Source organism: Scophthalmus maximus, chromosome 6, assembly GCF_022379125.1.
Source record: "Scophthalmus maximus strain ysfricsl-2021 chromosome 6, ASM2237912v1, whole genome shotgun sequence".
NCBI lineage: Eukaryota > Metazoa > Chordata > Actinopteri > Pleuronectiformes > Scophthalmidae > Scophthalmus > Scophthalmus maximus.
Genome location: NC_061520.1, coordinates 4,173,531 through 4,196,207, shown reverse-complemented (window position 1 = coordinate 4,196,207; position 22,677 = coordinate 4,173,531). Strand labels below are relative to the sequence as shown.

The following is a 22,677-nucleotide window of genomic DNA, read 5'->3' as shown; positions in this document are numbered from 1 at the left end:
GGTGCATTCTTATTTGTATCTTTTTGGTAAACAGGAGCAGGAGACGAGGAGGAAAAACAAGGAGGATTTAAAAAGATTACAAAAAAGAGTCCAGTGAGAGAAGAAGGAAAGAGAACAACACACAGGTGAAGGGAAGGAGGAAAAGACTGAAAACCAGCACAAACAAACAAGCAGGAAACCAGACGCTCATTGTCTGTTCTCTTATGACTGAGATTCAAACAGGAACTAACCCGTTTCCAGAGCCGAGAGCAGCTGCAGGACAAACCGTCGCGTTCATTCCACAGTCCTCTGTCCACGCACGGGTCGAACCGTGACTGGGGTTCAGGTCGGAGGCACTGCGCGGCTCCCGGAGTCTCCTCTAATCGCTGCCTCCTGCTCCGGTTCGACCCCTCCACTCACTCAGAGCGGTCGGGGGTCACCGACTCCGAGGCAGTGATCTAGAAAAAAATTGGAGCTGTGGGGTAATTTACCCCTCCGAGGGAAAGAGAGCGAGCGAGAGAGAGAGAGAGAGAGACTCATTAGGGTTTGTTAATCTCGGCAGCCGCCTTGACCTCAGAGCCAGGTCGCGGCGTTTAACGTATCCGTTCACCTCGACCTCTGCTCGGCTGAAATATCAGTTTGGTTAAAGATCAGCGCCGATCGTTTTCTGTGCCGGTCATACGAGCCGCCGCTCGCTCTGACTCCGTCTGCGAACAATGGGCATAGTGTCGTCTGGTGTGCTGAATGAAGGAATGAAGGAATGAATGAAGTTTCTTATTAACCGCCATCTTGTTTTGTCTGACAGGCTCTTAAGACAAAGAATTTAAAACCCCACTGGTCTGCACATTCTCTTGATCCAGCATCACAGTATAAGAACCAACCTGACAAAGATGATCTGAACTGAAAACACATATTTTTATGTTGGTCGACTCCGAAATTAGCATCAACCTGGTTCCCGCAACAAAAAAGCCCCGAGGAATTTTTCCAGTGACTTTTTTGACTCTACCCGAAAATCAAGTTATGTTAAAGGTTTTGTTCTGTGAGATGATCCTCGCAGATGAGCATCCCTTTTATTTATGACTTTTGAAGCCCGAATGCAGTCGACAGAGGTCAAACGCAAAGGTCGGGCCTTAAACAGATTACACCACCGCTGAGCTCCCATCGTGTAACTCGATTTGACGCGGACCTCTCAGAACAAACGCAGCGCTGGCTGTAAGAGTGAGAGTTCAGTTCTCATGTTGTGATGCGATGATGTTTATGTTTAGGATGTTTGTCCCCGAACAAGAGACGCAAAAGAACCATGACTGTGGTATTGAGTGACGTGTTTTATGTTTCGCAGAATTAAAAGAGTGAAAACCACAGACCTCGCTTCAGGCAACCAATCAAAAACACGTCAATGCATCAACTCTTCAGGAAAAGAGAACCAGATGTGCAAACTCTGCATGAAGCTTTTATTAATTGCATTAATTCTGTATTAAGTGTGTTGATTTTCCATTTGTACTGTTTGTTGAAACAATTCATTTGTGCCGTTATTCCATGGTTTCTACAACCATGCACCACCGATCCATTAAAATCACATGCATGAGCTTGGTTATCTGTAAACATCTCTTGACGCACGTGTGTATAAATGTGGACTTTGGTGAAATGTTCCTTTTTCTTATCCCACAGAGTCCGACTCCCATCATGAGCATGGAGCTGTCGACCAAGAGAGTAGGTCAACCGTCTGACTTTTACTGTGCGTGTGTGTGTGTGTGTGTGTGTGTGCGCGCGCGTGTGCGCGTGTGTGTGCGTGTGTGTGTGTGTTGTGTTTTCAGAATAGGTTTGTACAAAACATCACTCACTTTCAGGAGAAACAAGATTATAATCAGATCTAAGGTTCTCTTTTGATATTATTAAACGGCTCGTATAAAGTTTTATTGGTAAACTGGTTCATTTAGTCAAAATGTCTGTTCCAATATGAGAGCAGTTGTGGTTGTGACTCATGATTAAAACTCATTATATGGTTGTTGTTGAGAAACTGTTGAGGCAACGACAGCCGACAACAACAACAAAAATACAACTACAAAAAAAACAACCAAATCCATCTCCTCCTGTCGTCCACAGCAACAGCTGTATGTGTCGAGCGAGCTCGGCGTGGCCCAGCTCGGCCTCCAGAGGTGCGAGCTGTACGGGAGCGACTGCGCCGAGTGCTGCCTGGCCCGGGACCCCTACTGCTCCTGGGACGGACAGACCTGCTCCAGATTCTTCCCCACCAGCAAGAGGTAGAGAGGGACGGGGGAGACTGGGCCTGGCGGATACTGGGAGGGTTATGGGAGGTCATGAAGTGTGAACACATACAAGAACTCAGAAGCACAGACGGGTTAAGCTCCCCATCTACTGGACGTACGTCAAACTTGCCGTTGGTGATTCTTTTTCCCTTTGTCGTGTCGTGACAATTGTGGACACGAGGCGCCAACGTGGCAAGAGGGGATTCGTTTTAAAACGAAATCCTACCGGCGTGGTTGGAGCTCGATACCTCAGAGCCTGGGAGGCGCCCCACGTCTTATAAAAGCCACCCCTCCACTTTGCATCCCAGGTTTATTACTTTCAAATATTTTATCCTTCAAGACCAAGCTGTGAAAACCCTGACAACACAGAACACGCAGGACTTTTAGAACAAGTAAACTTTCATGTTAAAGAGCAGAAACTCCACCACTGGTCCGAAATCAACGACAGAAAAACCCTTTGAAAACTCAAACATGGGACTTTTATTTTGTGTCAATAAAGTCCCATGGTTGTGGTTGTTTTTAAAGTTTTCTGTCGTTGATCAGTGGTGGAGTTTTTTTACGCCCAAATGGTGGAACAGTCCCTCTCCACACCTGAGGGCAAGTGTGACAACTGTTTCCATCTAAGGCAACTCATCGTGTGTGTGTGTGTGTGTGTGTGTGTGTGTGTGTGCGTGTGTGTGTTAGGCGGGCACGGAGACAGGATGTGAAACACGGAGACCCCTGGAGCCAGTGCCCAGTCACAGAGGACGGTAAGGAGGATTTCCGCCATCTGATCCGAATAAACCCGCCTCTGTTTCAAATATGTTCCTGTCGTCGGTTTTCCGCGATGGACAACCAGTGCGGTTACTTAGAAACAGAGAGGATTTCCTCTTACATATACACTCGGCGTGACTGATTATGTATGTTGAAGTCAGCGCCACCGCAGGGAGGGAATGGAGAAAAAAAACCCTGTCACGGTGGTTTTTTGTCCGTTTGGCCAACAGCTCCGTGAGAGATCTGCGTAAATCCTCGACTCTGTTTGATTCTCGTGGCAGCGGGCGAATACCTGAAGATTACATGAGCTCCTTATATCAACTCAGACACACGTGATTAACCAGTCTTTATGTCTGAAAGGTCCAAATAAGACTGTATCCATCCAGAAACTCCCAAATTCCAGTTGTTGTTGTATTAAATCTAAGATTTATACTGGAAATGTCCCCGTTACTGTAGACAAAAGTTTGTTTCCAGACTCAGGTCGGAGCTGTACCTGCTTTTAACTACATCACGGCTGCCTCACATATCCTGCGTCCGATCGGTACATCAGTTGTGCAATTCTACTTGTCTGCAGGTTGCAATATGCACATGAACAGTAGGGGCAGTATAGAGGCAGATACTCACCATTGTCACGATGTTGTGAACAAATTTATATATATATATACTGTACATATATATATATATATATTACAGCTTCGAGGATACAATTCAATGTCTATTTGTAGTTAAATTATAATTAATTATTTTAAAGTCAGAGTTTGGTTGACATCTGACCCTGCCTTCTTCATAATCCCTGTAACACCATGATTTCCTTAAATGTCCATCATGTAATTTACTGTTTGTATAAAATGTCTTTTTGTAACTAACTTAAAAAAACAGTACAGTGTTTAGTATACGCTGTTTACGGCTGGATGCAATTGAGACACACTGAATATCTGTACTGCTTTCACCACATTGTTCATACTTTATTTTGCATAACCAAAGTCTGTTGCTGTTGCAGATCTGCCATACAGTTTTTTTTTTTAATTTTTTAAGTAGTTTGGAAAATGCCTTCTTTACCTTTCTGTGCCGCAGGTAGGACTAGGGCGCCCTCTAGGTGATGAACTGTGTAACTACAGTTTTCTCTGCCGCAGTGGCAATAAATATTATTACACTTGAGGAAATTATATTAATAAACAGTTCACAGAAATGTTTCCATAAGGTATTGACAAGTTTTCCTTTTCTTTACCTGCAAGTGTCACTTTTTTTCTCCTCCTGTTCAGAGTGTGACGCACATGTGATGAAACTGATTTGTATCGTCCCACTCTTCGTTTGTTTTCGCACAGAAACTCTTGATAAACTAAATATGCTTCTATTTTTTTCTCCGCCAGGTTCGGACTCTGTGGAGGTGAGGTCGGTGTACGGCGTGGAGGGGAACTCCTCCTTCCTGGAGTGCGTTGCTCGGTCGCCTCAGGCCGAGCTCAGGTGGACGGTGCAGCAGCAAACTCTCAGCCAGACACATGAGAGCAAAGTGAGTCGGACTGATTCTCTCTCCATTAGTAAATATCAGCTGGTGCTGCTTCAGAGGGCAGGAGAGGCTTGACGATTGTGCAGACGATGTGCTTCAGTTTTTCATTAAATCTATTCAGCCTGAGACAAACACTCGCCTAGTCCCGCCATGAAACCTTCTGCTTGTTGATCTGATTTAGTAATGAGAACGTATGTAGTTCCAATATTAACCCTAATGTTAAATCTAAGCGGCCTTCTCCGGTCTTAAGTGAACGACAAGAGAATCAACAGCCTGAACATCATCCTCTTCTTCTTCTTTTGCCAGCTCTCTCAGAGCGATGGCGACCGCTCCCTCCACATGAGGCGCGGGTTGCTGGTCCAGCGCCTGGAGCTGGCTGACGCGGGCCTCTACACCTGCACCAGCCTCGAGCACTCCTACAGCCAGGTCCTGGCCCGGTACCGCGTGCACATCATCCCCAACCACAGCCTCCACCCAGACCGCCACCAACAGAACCACGGCCCCAGCCACGGGAAGGCCGGCCCAGCCGGGGGCGGCGGCGGCGGCGCAGGGTTCCTCGGCCAGTCGGGGGCCCCTCATCCGCCACCGCCGCTGCCGGCACACAGGAACTCGTGGCTGCACCAGCAGCTCCCCGTGAGGAGCTACAAGGACCTGCACATGGTGGGGACCAACAGACTGAGCGTGGACGAGTACTGCGAGCAGCTGTGGTACCGCGAGAAGCGCCGGCAGCAGAAGCTCCGCACGCTGAAGCTGAAGCAGGAGAGCAGGAAAGCCCGGGTGAGGAGGAACAACCCCCCTGAGATGCCCCTCTAGTGGCCTGCGGCAGGACACAGACACTGACTCTGAACGTGCAGACGACGAGGAGGAGAGGTCGAATCCACAAAGTTTGCCTTTTGAGCAAATGATGCCAAGTGTCAATAAGACTGACACAAAGAAAGAGCAGATTATATCCTAACCCTGAATATTAAACACTGCAGAAAAATGTAAAAAGCAATGTAGAAATAAGTGATTTATCTCTGAACTTATATTATTAACGACGTTCATTATTGTTTGGAACATACAGCAGTTAGAGATGTTATATGTCAGTCGGCGTTGGGGGAAAAAATTCAGTAGAGCCCACCGATATGGATTTTTAAATATAAATAAAATATGGATCTAAATTTTTTAACTATAAATAAAAATAAAACACAAAATCATAATTTTTTTTAAACGTGAAATGTAAACATATTTCCGACATTGTTTATTCTGTAAAATAATACGTTTTTAGATATTATCGACCGATTAATCGGTCGGTCGATAATATCTAAAAACGTCGACGTCTGATGGAGAATTCAGCTCACGACACACACACACACCTTCGCATCGCAAAGGTTGGCGTGTTACACAATTCCTCATGGTTATGAGGAATACTGTATTATCTGATTCATTTCATCATGGACAGAGACTCAGTTTCCAGGGGAAGAGATGCATCTGATCACATTTTGTTTTTCAGGCGTCTAGATAAACGAACCCTGCCGGCTGATTATTATCTGGCTAATGATGAAAATAACAACTAACTGATCAGAGTTTAAAGCGCCTGACTACATGTTTCCTTTATAAGCTTCTAAATGCGAGTGATGGCATCCTACATATAAACATCACCGTCTCAAATTTACAGCTGTTTTACTGTGTTTGGGTTTTTTTGGGGGCCGTTAAACTGTAAAAACTGAGGTTCCTATTTTTTTCTAAACTTAACTTGATTGTTGCTTATTTACAGTAGTTGAGACTATTAAATAGTGTAGGGAAAAGTTTAAGAAGTTTAAAGTTACTACTTTAAATTTCAGAAAAACTAGTGGGCTATATTATTTACTTTTACTCTTATGCTATTAATGCAACACACAAACACACACACACACACTCATATATAACAGACAGAACGACAGAAGACTTCATAAGAAAAGTGTTTGCTGAGTTCACTGCTACATTTAACTGTGTTTACCAGAAACATGCAGTATAATGTTTTATTATCGTGTATTTATGTTTGTTCTCGGATGTATTTGCTGATCTTGACGTTATACTGTACGTATTACATTGGGAGGAATAAAGGCCTGAGTGGAAACGCACACATGAAATGGACCTTGCTTGAAAACGCCTCGTATGTATAGCGTATTAACGCTGCTGTGTAACTATTAATTATCATTCACAACGATGTATATTAAAGAACTCTTATTTTTGATAGCTTTCTTTCTTCATGTGCTACGAATTTAGTCCATTTTTTCCCACTGTGTTTATGTATAAACGTGTTTTTTTCCTGATAAGCAAATGAAAACGTTTTTAAGTCACAATTCTCTAATAAGCTTTGAGATGAAGATCTGAGTAATCAAATTGTTTGATACTGTATGTGAAACAGCCACAAAATGATAACTTACATGTAAAATAAATCTGATAAAAAATATTCACGGCCTTTGAGTTTCTCTGTGCAACATGAGACACAGTGAATTTGTTCAATGCTGTGCCATATTCATTATGACATTATTTAAAAAACAATCATTTGCAGGGGTTGGGTTGGGGGGTTATTATTAGAATGGAATAGAATATATCTTTATCGTCATTGTTTTTTGGAAAAACGACAAAAGTATGTTAGCAGCTTTTCAGTGTAAATAGTAGCAAAAATGATTATTATTATTATAGTAATGATGTATGGTTTTAATGCAGGTTGAGGGAGAGGAGTAACTCCGGGCTCCAGCAGGTGGCAGTCACGTGCAATAACGTGACAATAAACTAAAACACACATGGAAAGTGGGAAAAAGGAGTTGTGCAGGAAGGAACAAGAGACATGTGACAATAATATCAAGACTTTGGTTTGGACACACTGAACTATGTTATCAAATCACATTTCAGTGTCTTAGACAAAATGATGTAATTGAGAATACATGAGTTTTTGTTCTATTTTGTTTTGATTTTATATTATTTCAATTCATTTTAATTCATTTTATGAATAAATAAACAAATGAATGAATGATGATTAGTAAATACATTTTTTATAAATGGTAAACATAAGCGATGCCCACCCACACTCCGTACCAGCTGGGGGCGGTAGTGCGCCAATTTGTTGTTTGTCAAGCGCCACCCCCCAAAAAAAACTCACGAAGAAGAAGCTTCAAAGACTGCCCTGGTTTGAACGACACTGATGGAAACCAACGCGGTTCGTTGGGAACATTTGCCGATCTCGTGAATATCTGTCAGCGGCGAAGGTGAAGAGGTTGTTCCCCGCGGGCAAGTGTCACAGACAGTTTAACTTCGCGTCGGTAGTTCGTGTTTTGTCGTCAGCTCAACGTCGCTGTCAGTTCGCGTGTTGTTTGCTAGCTAAGTTAGTCAGCTAGCCGCTAGCTAGCCCGCTCTTGCTAACTTGCATGGTTCATTGACTGTGTGTGTGTGTGTGTGTGTGTGTGTGTGTGTGTGTGTGTGTGTGTGTGTGTGTGTGTGTGTGTGTGTGTGTGTGTGTGTGTGTGTGTGTGTGTGTGTGTTTCTGTTTCTGCTGAGGTTTTCACATCACACACATCTATCGAGGAGTTTGAGGAAGTTTCTGAAGGAATAAATAAAGTTTTGTTTGTGTGTTGTAGGAGCCAAGTGGAGTGTACACAGGAAGGAATAATCTTTAAGTTCCTTCATGGCTGCTCCGACCCTGCAACAGGCCAGCTTCCTACTGGTGAGTCTCTCTCAACATCATCATCACTATGACTGATAAATGGAAGCAGATTCTCTTATTGTCATACCAGACTTTCATTTTTTGTACGATGTGTAATGCACATACAGGGTCATCGTTTCTTTGAATGAGCCTGAGTCTGTGATTGTCAAACTCTTGTTTTGTTTGTGATGTTGCTCCAGGCCAACCTTAAGAGTGATGCAACCACCAAACCTCTCCTCCAGCGATGCCAGGACCTGGTGAAGATCATCGATGAATATCCTGCCAAGGTGCTGTCAACTCTCCCACCGTCTTGTGTTTGCACACAAACCTTTTTGTTGTTGTTGTTGTTGTTGTAGTGACTGATCACTTGGCCTTTGGCCTGTGAGCCAATAAGATGAAGGCAAAAAAGTGGATATGAAGCCTCACAGTGGTGTAGTGGTCAGCGCCGTCACCTCACAGCAAGAAAGGTTCATGGTTCGTCTCTGGGTTTGAACCAAACAGGGCCTTTCTGTGTGGAGTTTGCAGGTTCTCACTGTGCCTGCGTGGGTTCTCTCTGGGTTCTCCAGCTTCCTCCCACAGTCCAAAGACGTGGAGATTGGGGTTAGGCCCAGGTTGAACCTCACCTCTCGCCCAATGTCAGCTGGGATCGGCTCCAGCCCCCCGCAACCCGGTATAGATGATGGATGGATGGATGGAAAAAGTGGATATGAGGAAAATTGCATCACATAGTGAAAGATTACAGATATTGTCATTGTTTATTCATGTATCATGTGCAGTTCATGTATGTGAAAAATAAATAACTGCTGATATTTTTATAGCGACATTTAAAGACCTGCATCTTTTGGAATGGTAGTTGGACTATATATTTAAAAAGCGCTTTTCTGCTCTTATTGATCACTCGGAGCGCTTTACAGGACAAGTCACATTCACCCGCATTCATACAGCGCTTTTTCTGTCACATTCATACGCATTAATACTCTGCCGGAAGAGCGGAGGCAGTTTATGGGTTAAGTGTGTTGCCCAAGGACACATCGGTATGCGGACTAGGGGGAGCTGGGATCGAACTGCCGACCCTCGGGGTTAGTGGACGACCGACCCCTGATATTTGTATTAGTTATACACCCTGACACATACAGTCCCCAGTAAAACAATTTTTAGACACAGTGACGTTGCATTATTGTAGTTAATTGGCAGAATATATTTAGAAAGGAATGTCATAAGATTCTTTTTTATTGAAGTCACTTGGCCGCTTTGTCTGTGAACTGGGCGAGAGTGCGCGAGGCTGAGTTAATCTTTGTAACATTCAGAATGACGAGACAGCTGCTGCCACTGTGACCGCTGATTTTCACTTTGACTTTCCCAACACAATCATATTTGTTTGTCCTTATTATGAGTGCACAAAAATAGAACAGAATGTTTCCTCCTGGTCTGTGAGTGTGTCTCTGTGGAACAGTTGGTACTTTGATTGCAGTGAATGACACAAAGGATGGGTGTGTGGGGGCAGGAATTTCACAATGTGTTTTGTCTGATTCCAGTGTATCTGTGTCGTGTGTGTGTGTTTCCCCTCAGGAGCTGCACTTGATTTTCCCCTGGCTGGTGGAGAGTGTGTTCGGAAGTCTGGACGGCGTCATCGCAGGCTGGAACCTGCGACTCCTGCACTCGCGGAGCCACGAGTTCAACATTGTCACAGAGTTTCTGAACCCCTGGTGAGTTAAGTTTGTCTGCATATGTTTTACTCGTCGTGAGTTTGAAAAAATCAAGTCAAACGTAGTTTTTTTTTTCTTATCTGAATCTCTTCTCAGTGGGCCGATGCTGAAGCTTGTGTATAAACTTCAAGCAGAAGAGTACAAATATGAAATACCAGTCAATTATCTCCCGGTAAGAACATTTAGTCTTTTTGTGCCTCATTTTAATAAATCTGTTTATGAGATGCTGAAATGTGTTACAGTTTAAGAACTGTATGGTCACATTGTTATTGTTGTCCACTTGTTTCTTGAAGGGTCCCGTGAAAGCCTGTATCCAGGAAGGAGTTCTTCCGGACTGTCCACTGTTCCACAACAAGCTGCAGTTCCCGCTGTCGGGTCTGCTGACTCTGAACCTCGCTCTCAGTATCCTTATTACAATAATATTAATAATACTAAGAAGAACAGTTTTCATTCCTGCTCATCTCATACTGTACAGAGAACCGACACTCCGCATTTCAGTTCAGCATTTCTTCCAAATCTGTGTCAATATGTTTCTTGGTCAGTCATAAATCTTCAGCTAACAATTCTTTTCATGTCTGTTAAATCTTTTTAGTAACTGTTGAATAAAATGTGGAAAAATGCTATTCACAACTTCCCACAGCCAAAGCCGATGTCTTAAAACATCCACATCCTAAAGGTGTTCAGTTTGTTATGAAAAGGAAAAGCAGAACATCCTCCAATGGGAGAAGCTATAACCAATGAACATGGAGCTTTTTTTCCTCACAACTTTTGCTTTATTAATGACTGAAATGATTGATCTATGACCAATAATGACGTTAAGATATTTATATCAACTCTAATAAATTCACAGCGGCGGGTGTGTCTTGTATCAGAGGTGATCGCTGTGAGACAGCATGAGGTTGAAAAGAAGTTTTTCCTTAATGTCCCTCAGATCCGTTTGAATTCTTCATGTTCAACTTTGCCTTCTGTCTCATCACGCCAAAGGTGAGTTCGTCAAGGTTTGATTTGTCTTAGTCGTGGATCTTTAAAGACCTGTGAAATGTTACAGCTGTTTGATCCTGCATATTAACATGCTGCTGGTAAAAACATGACGCTATGGAGGGAACTGTCATGGATATTTATTTGCATTTTCAGCAGCCAAAGGGGCTGAACGTTCGTCACCTTCCCCTACGCCTGCAGATTTAAAGGATGAAGTGTTATTACTGGTCATTGTCACGATCATATTAATAATCCTCACAGGCAGAACTAATCTGTGTTCTTGTTTTCAGTGCTACCCCCAGGGACAACATGGAAGCTCCACAGACAGCGCCTACTTTGTGCTGGTGGACACTTACCTGAAGTATTTCCTGCCCAGTGAAGGAAATGTGCCTCCTTCTCCTTTCTCCGACTCCAGAGGCTCCGTCACTGCGCCTTCACCAAGGTATTCACCGCAAGAAAAGTTTCACCCTTTTTTCTTCCCCACATTTTTCTTCTCTGTGGGTTCATTTTAAACTGTACTATTAAGTCATGCACTTCTATGGAAACGGCAAAATCCTTGTTGGAAGTGGAGAGAATTCAAAATGTATTCTATGCAGTATAACACTACATTATTCTACCCAAAAATCTGAAGGAATCTTATGAACACTTTTTTGCCCACAAGTGTTTTGGAAAATCAAACTGAAGGCTACACCTATGCATTTTGAAGTACTGACACATTTAAAATATCATTTAACAATGTCACCTGACTCACTCGTGCCTTTTCAGCCGAGTGAAGAAATGTATGGTTTGTTTTACAGAAGCCGCTACACGCAAACGGTTTATTTTCGATTGAATATTTAAAACTCAAGCTCAATTTTAGAAGGACTAGAAGAAGTTGAAAATCTGATTTTATTTTCTCGTGTAATTGTTTTGGGCCTTAATAAATTGTGTAATTTGGGCATTAAAAAAAAAGAGAAAGGACTTGCCCGTGAAACTTGTCGAAAGCTTTTGGGCTTCAGAGGGTAAATCTCTTGGAATCACATCTGCCTGAAGATTTGACACAACCTGAAAGTTAGGATGCGTTTTTTCGTCTGCCTCTTGTATAAGAAACATCTGATGGAGAAAATCCAAGTGGACATTGAATGATTGTCAAATCATATCAACAAAATTCTTGTTCCTTATTCCACAGATCCTCCAGTATTTCCTTTGCTGGTTATGGCGTTCACAGCCCCAGTCTCCTGAAACATCACATCTTCCATCAGCCCTCGGTGAACGCAGACCCGTCGGCCCAGGAGATCTGGAGGTCGGAGACACTGTTGCAGGTAAAGGCACATTTTTAATGCAGTTAAATTATTTTTTAAATATAACTACTTCTGTTTTTTTTGGTGTCTTATGGCCACAAACTGTTCTTAGTTTAAAAAAATAATTTGGGTTAATGTTGGTGAGTGACTCAGGGATTCAGGCTCCTTTCATTATTTATTGACCACCATTTTTTATAAATTGGTGTCCGAAACCTGTACGTGTTGATTCCTTCTCCCAAGATGTTTGTGGAGATCTGGCTCCATCACTACTCCCTGGAGATGTACCAGAAGCTGCAGTCTCCTCAGGTGAAGGTAAGCGAACAGTAAAATGTCCCACGACACCTCGGCTCCCCCGTCCCCCCCGTCCCTCGCACTGCTGGCTGTTGACTGGCTGCCCACAACCCTCCTTCACGTCTCCACCATCTCTTGTCCCGTCTCTCGGGGCAAAACCCCAGGGTGGGAAGGCGCGGCTCTGGTCTGTGGTTGGTACTTTTTTTGTCCATCGCCCACCGGGGTACTGGACCTCTGAAACTGTGCAGAATTGTGTATCAGCTGAGTTTCAAAGGAGACATATTATGCCTTTTCAAGTTTTTCCTTTTCCTCTCATGTGTTATAGTTTTTTTGACAGAGGCTGGAAAGAGGAGCTGCAGGAATGTACAGTCTGAGGAAACTAATGTGTTCACTGAACATTGGAACATGTAAACCTTTTCCAAATAATAACCCAAATTAGAATTATGAACCTGAATATGAGCATAATATGTCTCCTTTAAAATAAACCAGCTACTGTGGCTGGTAAACACCCTGAGCAGACCATAAACTTGGTCATAGAGAAAATGAAAAGAGTTTTCATGTATTAGCTAAAAGACGTGTCGCTTGGGAAATGTATTGTTTATCATAAGTGAAGGACAACTTCACCCACAACTCTTGTGTTCATACTGCGAGCAGGTACATTTCTCCTCAGCACCGTGGTTGTTAAATGATCAGCAGCATATTGTACAGTAGTATGTGACGCTAAAAAAAGACTACTAACGGTGGTTTAATGGCGTCTTGAGCTCCTGGCAGTGTGAACACACATCAGACGTTCCTGTTCCCCACCTTGAAAGCATCTGATTCACTGTTTTTTATTTTTGCAACTTGTTTTTAAATCCCGTTTTTTTTATCATATGAGTAGCTGCAGAGTAAAATCACTGCCTTTAGACGATTTGGCATGTGTTCCTGGTATTAGTGCTTTTGCTTTCCCTCACGTCTGTTTGCATGCTGCACGTCTTTCTCACAAGTGTGTGTTCTGTCGGGATGTTCCGTGTGTGGTTTCATCTGAAAACACCAACATTAAGTCACCACACGATGAAGGTTTTTGGAGACTCTGCTGCAAAGAGTTCACAGTAAATGGTTGAATCCTCTCTGTTGAGTCACGGCACACTCTCACCTCCCATCTTAAACATTCTTCATATAAAGGTTCACTGATGTAGAAGTTGACCGGAACCAAGTCCAAACATCACATCAAGGATTCCAGAGTCCAAAGAGACTGTAAATATGTAATATTACACATAGAAAATGAGATAGACGAATGAGTTATGAAAAAATTTCTAGTTTAAAGTAAACCTAATCCTCTTACAGCTTCAATACTTCAAATAAATGAAAATATTTAATTTCCCTCTCTGAATATGATGAATGACGACCATGTTATGGTTTTTAAAGTTTCAGGTTGCCCACCGATCAAAAGCTCTCGCCGTGAGACTTAATGCTGGTGTTGATTGTTCCGTTCACCGGCACCTTACATACAACATGTACTCATACATGTAGTATGACGGCCTGTAGTTAAATACTGCTCACTTTGTCACTCAGCTGTGTAGATTGCATTGCAAGTTATGTAGTTAGCTGCATTATCAAGTTGATACCAAAATGCAGAACACTAGAGATTTGATTTTCAGTTTGGTCGGGTGTAGGAGCTTTAACCAGTTTGATTTTACGTGAACTGAACTTGTCATTGGTTCCCAGAAATAATTAAAAAGTAGTCCACATCAGCAGCCTGGTGGTGGAGCAATTGACCTGTGAACATGAATGCAGTTCGCTATCATGTGCTTATCATGGTAACGCGTAAATTGAAATCAGTACCTCCCAATGTTATGCTGAATTCAGCCTGCCCTCAGACGACGGTAAAAACTTTATAAATGTAGCCACCAACGTGGTGAGAGGACAAACAAGTGCAAAGAGTGCTGCACACAGCACACACACGGCCTCTCTGTCTCATTATGTTCAACTAAGGAGCGTCTTGCTCCTGAGAAATTTGACATAATATCAAACTGGTGTTAAGATATTTACACCGGCCCAAACCTGCAAAGCGTAACAACACTGTTTCCTCAGTAATCATGTGGCAGCATTCAAGTAATGTGGAGTTTATTGTTTATGTGAGATGGGGGCTGCAACAAACAGTCATTTCCGTTACTTATGAATCTGGCAGTTGTTTTCTCTTTTCTTTCAAATATGAAAACACTATGAATCTCTTGATTTTGGGGGAAAAAACAAAAACAAATCCTCCATTACTGCTTCATGAGGCTGCACGGGAAACGGTGAACGTGCTGATGAATGAGCTGCATCATAAACACAGAGGTTTTTGTCGAATGTTCACCTCTTTAAAACAGATTAACCACCATGATGTTGACGTGTCGTGTTGTGTAACGTGGCCATCCTGTTGAGAGTCGACTGGAACTGCAAGATTTTGGCGTTTCGACGCGTCAGATCCACAACGGAGACCACAATATTTAATGCTAATATTTTCTCTATATTCTGTATTTTTGGCTGCGTTGATTATTTTTGCAGTTGTGATGGCGAAAAACAAAATCTTCCAGTTTCTACTTCTCTCTGTTTACGATGTTTAACATAAAGGGTGGGAATCATTAAAGCTGGTATGTGAAACCAGTTAAATTTTTGACGTGTTCACCTTGACACATGGTGGCGTGTTGTAAAAAACAACTCATTATTTATTGGGGTTTTTTTTCAATCTTGAGACGTGTGGATGATGTACTTGTCCAGTCTCTCTTGTCCTGGCGGATATTTTCAACAGCATTCACATTGGAAGTAATACATTTCCCCACAATAAGCTCTGCTGCAGACCTTGGAAATATTTAAAATGTTTGATGTTTTACAAAGTAAAGTTTTCCCATCAGTTTGAAATGATTCCCATCCTCACGACCGTGTAACCCCGTTTGTCTGGAGAGTCAGAGAAGCCTCGACATCGTTCCCCAGCATTTAAAGCGGTTTTGTCTCCACAGTCAATATTTTTATTTTTGTTTGTCTCCTCTCCTGTTCTCTTCTTCTTCTTCTTCTTCTTCTTCTTCTTCCTCTTCCTCCTGAATGATTTTGGCCAATTGTTTCTGTCTGGTTGCACTCTCTTTTACTACCTCCTTTTTTTTATCTCACGTATACCTTCCTTCCTCCTGCCACCTCTTCTTTCCCTCGCTCACCCCCCTCATTGTCACTTCTCCCCTTCCTCCTCTCTCTCGGCTGCTGTCGTTCCTCCTCCACCACCTCCACCTCCTGTCGTTGTCCTCCCTCATCCTCCTCCTCCTCCTCATCTTCCTCCCCCTCCCCCTCCCTGGTGGTTACGGGCGAACAGCTGGCGCTGCTGCAGTATCGCCTCAGTATGTCCAGCATGCCGTGCCAACCCCACGCCCCACCAGGCTCTGGGACCCTCCACACCTACCAAGTACTTTTACCTTTTCACTCACCCCCGCCCCTCTGGGGCCTCCTGGAGGTAAACCTCATTCCGTTCAGGTCGCGGGTCAAGGATACTTCTCTCTCATTATCCCTCCAATCACTGTGAGACATTGTCCCTCCAATCACTGTGAGACATTGTCCCTCCAATCACCAGCCTGATGCCTGCAAACGTTCGTCACAGCTGACCAGTTTGCATTAGGGCTGCAACTAAATACGAATTCATTAATCGATTAGTTGTTTGTTCCATAAAATGGTGAAAAATGCTGATTGTGTTTCCCCAAACCCCAACATGATGTTTTGTTTTGTCCACACCAAAGATATTCAGTCAACTGTCACAGAGGAGCAAAGAAACCAGAAAATATTAACATTTTAGAAGCTGAAATAAGAGAATTTTTCCCATTAAAAACTACTTGAATCGATTAATCGATTCTGCTGTTGCAGCTCTAGTTTGCGTGCTACTAGTTGTTATTTGAACGCTTTTAGCTTCTCAAATAAAAAGGGGAAAGTGGTTGTGATGCAAAATATATTCAATTCAATTCAATTTTATTTGTAAAAAGCGCCAAATCATAACATACATTGTCACCCAATGTGACGGGATCCAACAGGATTGTCCACCTGGTGTCGTCTATGTCGTCAGATCATCAGAAGACCCCCCCCCCCACACACACACACACACACACACACACAGTGAATGATAACACTAATGCTATGAAACATACACACGGTCTATTATTTCTCAGTTGAAATTTGAATGATGGATCAAATTTCTGGATCAAATCACAGTGTTAAGAAAATCCACAAATCTCACCCACAATTATAGAAACCACAGATCAAGTTACAGTTTTAATTGAAAGTCTGACTTAAGTGAATTCTGACAGAGAAGTATCCTTGACACGAAAAAGTAATTCTGGAATGAAGCTTTTGGAAATTTAATCTTTTGGGCAGATTTTTATTGGTTCTGGTGTGGCGCTCTTTTTTTTTTTATTGAAATTTTTATTTTTTTATTTTTTTAATGCATGCTCTTTTGTTACACTGGTGTGCTTCTGTTGCTCTACATGTGTATGTTGTTTGGTAAATGTTTCTTTCTACAACTCTTTGTAAAGCAAAAGATACTAGGACATTTTAAGCATCAAACCTTATTTTACACGGCAATCATCAAATTTTTTTACTATCAATTTTTTAAAATTTTACTTTGCTTAAATTTATGACTTTGCAGATGTAATGTTTTGTGTTTACTGACATCATCAAGAAAAGGAAACATTGCAGCATTTCGCCAAAGCAGCTTTGCTATTCGCAGGTAAAAGAGCATCGAGGTCCCACTTTAAAAATAAATCTATTCAGTAATTCAAATGTAAATTAATTCTTACATTTTAATAATTCCCAGTTTCAAAATTAATGATTGATCTTAATCTTTAAAAGTTAATTTAAAATAAAACAGACTATATTCACAGATGGAATCAAATTACCACATTTATCATTTAAGGCTTTATTTGTAAAGTCTTTAACCCCTGTCTTGATCTGAACTCATTTTGCAAGGAGCAAAACTAAATTATAGTTTTTGGGCTAAATTCTGAAGAAGTTAATTGATCTGGACAACACACAGACAAGTCCAAGTTGGCTGTGCAACAAATAGGATTGAATAAGGTTTTTAAAAAAGGAAAAAAAGAAAATGTTGGACAATAAAATTCTGTAAAGTTGCGTGGGACCTCTGTGCTCTATCACAGAATTCGCTCCAAACCTCTGATGAGTGTTTTGGCTGCTTTTGGTTCCGGGGGACGCATTCATGGTTTTGCTGCTTTTTGAACCCGCGAGCTGAGATGATGACATGCTGTCGATTGTGTTTTTCGCCGAGCTCTTTGGTGACTGGTCTCCTTTTCAGGAGCCCTTCACCCCGACAGAGGAGCACGTGCTGGTGGTGCGTCTGCTGGTGAAGCATCTGCACGCCTTCTCCAACAGCCTGAAGCCCGAGCAGCTATCGTCCTCGCCCTCCGCCCACTCGCACGCCCACACCAGCCCGCTGGAGGAGTTCAAGAGGTTCGGCCCCGTCACACGTAGATCATACATGAAAGCTGCTAGACATGTTTACTCCTGGACTAAATTGATGCTACATATAATAATCATATACCTCCTGTGTCAGTGTTTTCTCACGCTTGTGTCCCCATCTCCTGCAGAGTGGTGGTGCAGCGGTTTGTTCAACAGAAGCTCTACCTGTTTCTTCAGCACTGCTTCGGCCACTGGCCTCTGGACGCCTCTTTCAGAGCGGTAGGTCCCACTCGCCCGAATATAAATTTACTGTTTTTATGTCAACATGTGTAATCTCGAGGTAACGTCTGTCAGACTGTACAATAACACCATCTAATGTAGCACTGTGATGATGTTGTCCCAGCACAACATCACAACAAAAATACTTTACACTAATGTCATACTGCCTTTGTACTGTATTTTTTATTGTATATTTTTGCTATTTTTTGTGATACTCTTCTGATGTAACAGGAAAATTTCCCCGGCGTGGGATGTATGAAGTTTAATCTTATCTTATCTTACAATACTGCACTTCTGATGTGTTCAGTCAGGGCTTCTTGTTTTGTTCTGCCCAAATCTTTTGAACCCACCACCTTCTTTTTTCTCCCCTTGTAGCCAGAATTTCAGTAGGTTAAGTAGAATAAGTTTCAACTTGTGGCGACGAGTGAGTTCCGAGTAATGATTTCTTAACTGGTGAATAGTTTAGCGTTACGAGACTGTATATCTTATCTTATCATCCCCTGTGTTCAGGTGCTGGAGACGTGGCTGAGCTTCATCCAGCCATGGAGATACACCGGAGAGAAGATGAATCCTCAGCCAGACCAGAACAGAACGGTGCCTGACAAGTGGTGAGTCGGATGGATTTCAGTGTTGACTTTTCCTCTCCAGCAATCAATTAACCCTCTCAAGCCCACACGGATAAAAGAAATTCAGGAGTTTTATGATCATTCTTTTCAGCCAGTATCCAGTGTCAATGGAACCTCCCCTTTAACTCTGGTGCACACTCTTATATGCTTGGGATGACGCCGTTCTGACTGCAGTTGGGTGAATTTGCTCTGTTTGCAGGGAGTCGTTTGTTCAGGAGAACCTGCTCATGTACACAAAGCTCTTCCAGGTCTTTTTGAACCGAGCCGTGCGGACGGATCTGGTCAACGCCAAGAACGCGCTGATGGTCTTCAGGGTGGCCAAAGTCTTCGCTCAGCCGAACCTCGCCGACATGATCCAGAAAGGTGACGGCACGTGGCATGAATATAAAATTCATACTTGTCCATACGTGTAGATAGAATAATTTGTCTTTTTAAAAAAATCATTTTTTTGACCATTATTCTAAGAAAGCAAGATAATCCTTTTACAACACGTCGAGATTTTGAGCTTCAGATCTATTTCTTCAAGAGTTTGCCCTTTGTGATGTCGTGTTTTTCAGTCATACTGGTTCAAAATGTGGCAAAAATCTGAACATCTTGATGAGTTTTGACTTGAAATCCAAAAAAGCAAAGATCCATGTTGTTATCACTTACGTTACTTGAGGCGAGAGACACTTCAGACAAAAAACATTGATTTTATTTACGCTCTGATCAGGAAATGTCTATAATACACATTTACACAAATTACCAGGAAACTAAAAAAGTGTCTTCATGTTAATAATCAACTGTGGAAATTTCATGGTGATTTAAAATTGTTAACCTGTAGTACTAAGGCTGCACCTGCCCATGTATCAACCCCACAGATTAATAATTAATTAAATTAATAAAAGCTTAACAGTAACATCTGAGATTCATAAAGAGACATAAATCAACCTTGTCATCTCTCTCCAGGTGAGCAGTTGTTCCTGGAGCCCGAGCACGTCCTCCACCACCGGCAGCCCCGTGGCTACCTGACGCCGAGCCAAGGGGGCAGCTTCCTGTCGTCGCGGCAGAAGGTGGTGACGGACATGGTGTTCAGGGTGAAGAGCCACGTCTACTCGCTGGAAGGCCAGGACTGCCAGTACAAACAGATGTTTGGCTCTGATCTCAGAGGAGCAGTAAGTTAGATTTGAGCCACATTGTCCGACGTGCTCCCGACCAGAAGTGGGACATAGTTTGACTCAAGTCGAAATGTCAGGGCTCTGAATCAGAATAAAATGTCCGTTTTGCAGGTCATGAAGTTGATCCAGATGATCGCACAAGCCAGACAGACGGCCAAGAGGATATCGGATCACGCCAGCGAGGTGGCCGCCAGCAGCTCCTTCATGTCCTGGTTCGGTCTGGGCTCCTCCGACCTCAACAACACCTTCTCTGGAGCCGAGCCGGAGGAGAGCGGCGAGTGTCTGAAGAAGACCCATGAGTTTCTGGACAGAGCTCTGGAGAACTTGTGTCTGATCTTCAAGGTCAGATTACTTTGACTGTTCAGGAGGCTTTTTTCCCCTCTTTTATTATCTTCAAATAAACAGATAATATTCATATATATTTTAATTTGTCATAAAAAATGACGCAGACATTTGTGTCATAGTTTAATTATAATAAATTTAAAAGTTTTACCTTTAGTCTTTTAACCAAAAACCTGCAAAACCATAATATTTACTGCTGTTTTAAGACCCATGTGCAGTATATTTTATATTACCGATGTTGAGATTAACTTTTCATTTATTAATTCATGTAAAAACGTTATGACTGAAGCTGTTGTTATCTCTGTTGCTCTGTAGCTGAACCAAGGGCAGCTGAGTCAGCTCATATCGAACCTGGGCTCCTCACAGGACGACGGCAACTGCAGACAGCTGCCGGACTGCGTCCAAGGAGAGAACGGACTGATCCTGACCGACCTGGGCAGGAGGCAGGTGAGTCGTACGTGAGGGAGGTTACGCGTGTAGAGCTGTGGTTCCAGTAGCCAAAGACTAAAACCCTGTGTGTACGTGTGTGTACGTGTGTGTACGTGCAGATCATAAATGGACTGCGCAGGTTTGACCTTCAGTATCAAGGAGACCCGGAGCTCCAGCCCATCAGGAGCTACGAGAACGCCCTGCTGGTCAGGCTTTTCTACAGAATCTCTTCTCTGGTCAACGAGAGGGTGAGTGTTTCGTTTGAATTGGTCCAGAACAATTAGTCAGGGGACCCAGACTAATACACACTTGAAAGTGAACTTTGCTTCATAAAAGTGTCTCCTTCTTTTTTCTTTCCTCCCACAGTATGGAGGACACATGAGCGCGCTCTGCTCACGGCCGGACTTCCTGGGTCGCCTGGGCCGCCACTACCTGACGGATCTGAATTCGACCGCCGCCACGCATCACAGGCAGAGCCCGACGTCCCGGCGGATGCTGGAGAGGAGCCGCCAGGCGAGGCTGAGCCTGCGACCGTTGGCCAGCTACCGGACGATACTGCTGCTGCTGCTCCTCTACGTGTTCGGAGCCCTGCTGTCGTTAGGCCCCGTGTCCAGCACACTTGTCATTGTGGCCGGCGGCTTCCTGTACGGACTCTTCATGACGCTGTTCAGAGACAAACTGAAAACGCACTGACCGTCGAGTCGAAGAGTTCCTTCACATCTGGGAGAAAAAAAACACGACTTAATCGATGGACTCCAGCTTTGAATGTTGGAAAGTGTCCCACGTATTGTAATGTTTGCTCGTGCAACCAATTATCACATTTACAATGAATCAGCCAGACGTTCGTTTGATTAATCGTTTGTCCTGTAGAACAGTTTTTAAACGTCCATCATAATTTTGCATAAAGTCAAAAGTAAATAGCTTAATTTGTCAAAACATCTGTGTCCAACCCTAAAATATCAAATTTACTCTGAGGTTAAAAAAAGAAAGATAAACAATTAATCAGTTAATAAATCACATGCTAATAAAGGTTATTTCAACTGACTAATTAATGAAGTGAGTCATCACTGCAGCTGTTTATTGATCCTGTAAAGACTTATTCAACAGTAGATCATATCACATTATGATCTCCATCACATTTGACGCTTAATTATGAAAACAAATTACATTGAAAACAAATGGAGGATATTCCAGAGCTTTTCTGAAAGATGTGTAGGAATCCTGCCGTGGCAGCAGGTAAGAAAACGGACTGGCAGGATTTTTATTTTTTTGCTTTTGATACTTCACTGTTTTAAAATGTGCTTCGTTTCTAAAGACCTTGTATATAAACAGTGATGCTTCTAAAAACAGTTTGATCTTTTCAACAGGAGCAGTTTTTCAACATTTAAGATGTTGCGGATTGTTTCAACCCGACTGTTTTTTTTCAGTGAAAGCAAAAATGCATTTTGACCGAAAAGGCTCAATAAACTGTTTTTGCACTTGTTTGTCGTTTTGTGGCCTAATTTGTTGTTTATGGGAAGTCTTCAATCTCTGATCTCATATTCCAATGAAGACAAACAATTAAATCCAAAGTAAAGGTCTGCAAAGACACACATCAATAATTATTGCAGACTGTCAAATAAATCATCTGCATATAAACATCTTTCTGAAGTGCAAAAGTCAACGATATCATGTTGAGATTTATGTCAAATACGATATGAAGCTTCTGACATTTTCTATTTACAAAGACCAACAGCAGCTTTTATTTCATTTTATCAGTGTTGTATTTGTGACATTAGGCAAAGAGTATATAATTATATCCTTTTTATGAAAACAACTACTGTACTTGTGATTAATCGTGAAATGGTGACCTTTACAGACTGAGAAGCTTACAACTGCGGCTCAAACTCCTGCTGATGGAAACATCAGTGCGGTGATTATGGTATTAATCAGTGGAAAACCCTTATATTTGACAAGAGAAGCAAATAAGTGCAGCTGGTTTTTCAGCTTTGATTTCAATACTGACGT

General features: G+C 42.5%; 2 protein-coding genes across 6 annotated transcripts in view; both read left to right on the top strand.

Annotated features, from left to right (window-relative positions):
• Positions 1–6,940, top strand: part of si:dkey-49n23.1 (semaphorin-3D) — a 68,891-nt gene extending 61,951 nt beyond the window's left edge. Inside the window, exons 14-18 of the mRNA XM_035630344.2 lie at positions 1,648–1,689; positions 2,083–2,240; positions 2,931–2,995; positions 4,370–4,509; positions 4,813–6,940. Coding sequence (XP_035486237.2) covers positions 1,648–1,689; positions 2,083–2,240; positions 2,931–2,995; positions 4,370–4,509; positions 4,813–5,319 — 912 coding nt within the window. The 3' untranslated portion in view covers positions 5,320–6,940. The remainder of the gene's footprint in view (positions 1–1,647; positions 1,690–2,082; positions 2,241–2,930; positions 2,996–4,369; positions 4,510–4,812) is intronic.
• A 682-nt stretch (positions 6,941–7,622) lies between these two features.
• On the top strand, positions 7,623–22,152 carry smpd4 (sphingomyelin phosphodiesterase 4). Of its 5 annotated transcripts, none has more exons than XM_035630340.2 (20): positions 7,623–7,739; positions 8,109–8,194; positions 8,374–8,460; positions 9,743–9,879; positions 9,976–10,051; positions 10,173–10,281; positions 10,811–10,863; positions 11,148–11,299; positions 12,026–12,158; positions 12,378–12,449; positions 15,754–15,843; positions 17,734–17,888; positions 18,026–18,116; positions 18,627–18,724; positions 18,942–19,105; positions 19,691–19,896; positions 20,011–20,241; positions 20,557–20,688; positions 20,790–20,918; positions 21,037–22,152. In XM_035630340.2, the coding sequence occupies exons 2-20, from the start codon at positions 8,156–8,158 to the stop codon at positions 21,361–21,363; spliced, it is 2,481 nt and encodes an 826-aa protein (XP_035486233.2). In that variant the 5' UTR covers positions 7,623–7,739; positions 8,109–8,155; the 3' UTR covers positions 21,364–22,152. The 5 variants fall into 5 exon arrangements, with proteins under 5 accessions (XP_035486233.2, XP_035486231.2, XP_035486235.2 ...); XM_035630338.2 differs by having other exon boundaries at positions 15,754–15,891; XM_035630339.2 differs by having other exon boundaries at positions 7,629–7,761; positions 15,754–15,891.
• Positions 22,153–22,677: the final 525 nt, after the last annotated feature.

Excerpts from the sequence above, each read along its gene's own strand:
- smpd4 (XM_035630338.2), top strand. The coding sequence starts at position 8,156 with ATGGCTGCTCCGACCCTGCAACAGGCCAGCTTCCTACTG. Across the intron at positions 19,897-20,010 it reads GCTCTGATCTCAGAGGAGCA|GTCATGAAGTTGATCCAGAT; the intron begins GTAAGTTAGATT and ends TCCGTTTTGCAG. Across the intron at positions 20,242-20,556 it reads ACTTGTGTCTGATCTTCAAG|CTGAACCAAGGGCAGCTGAG; the intron begins GTCAGATTACTT and ends GTTGCTCTGTAG.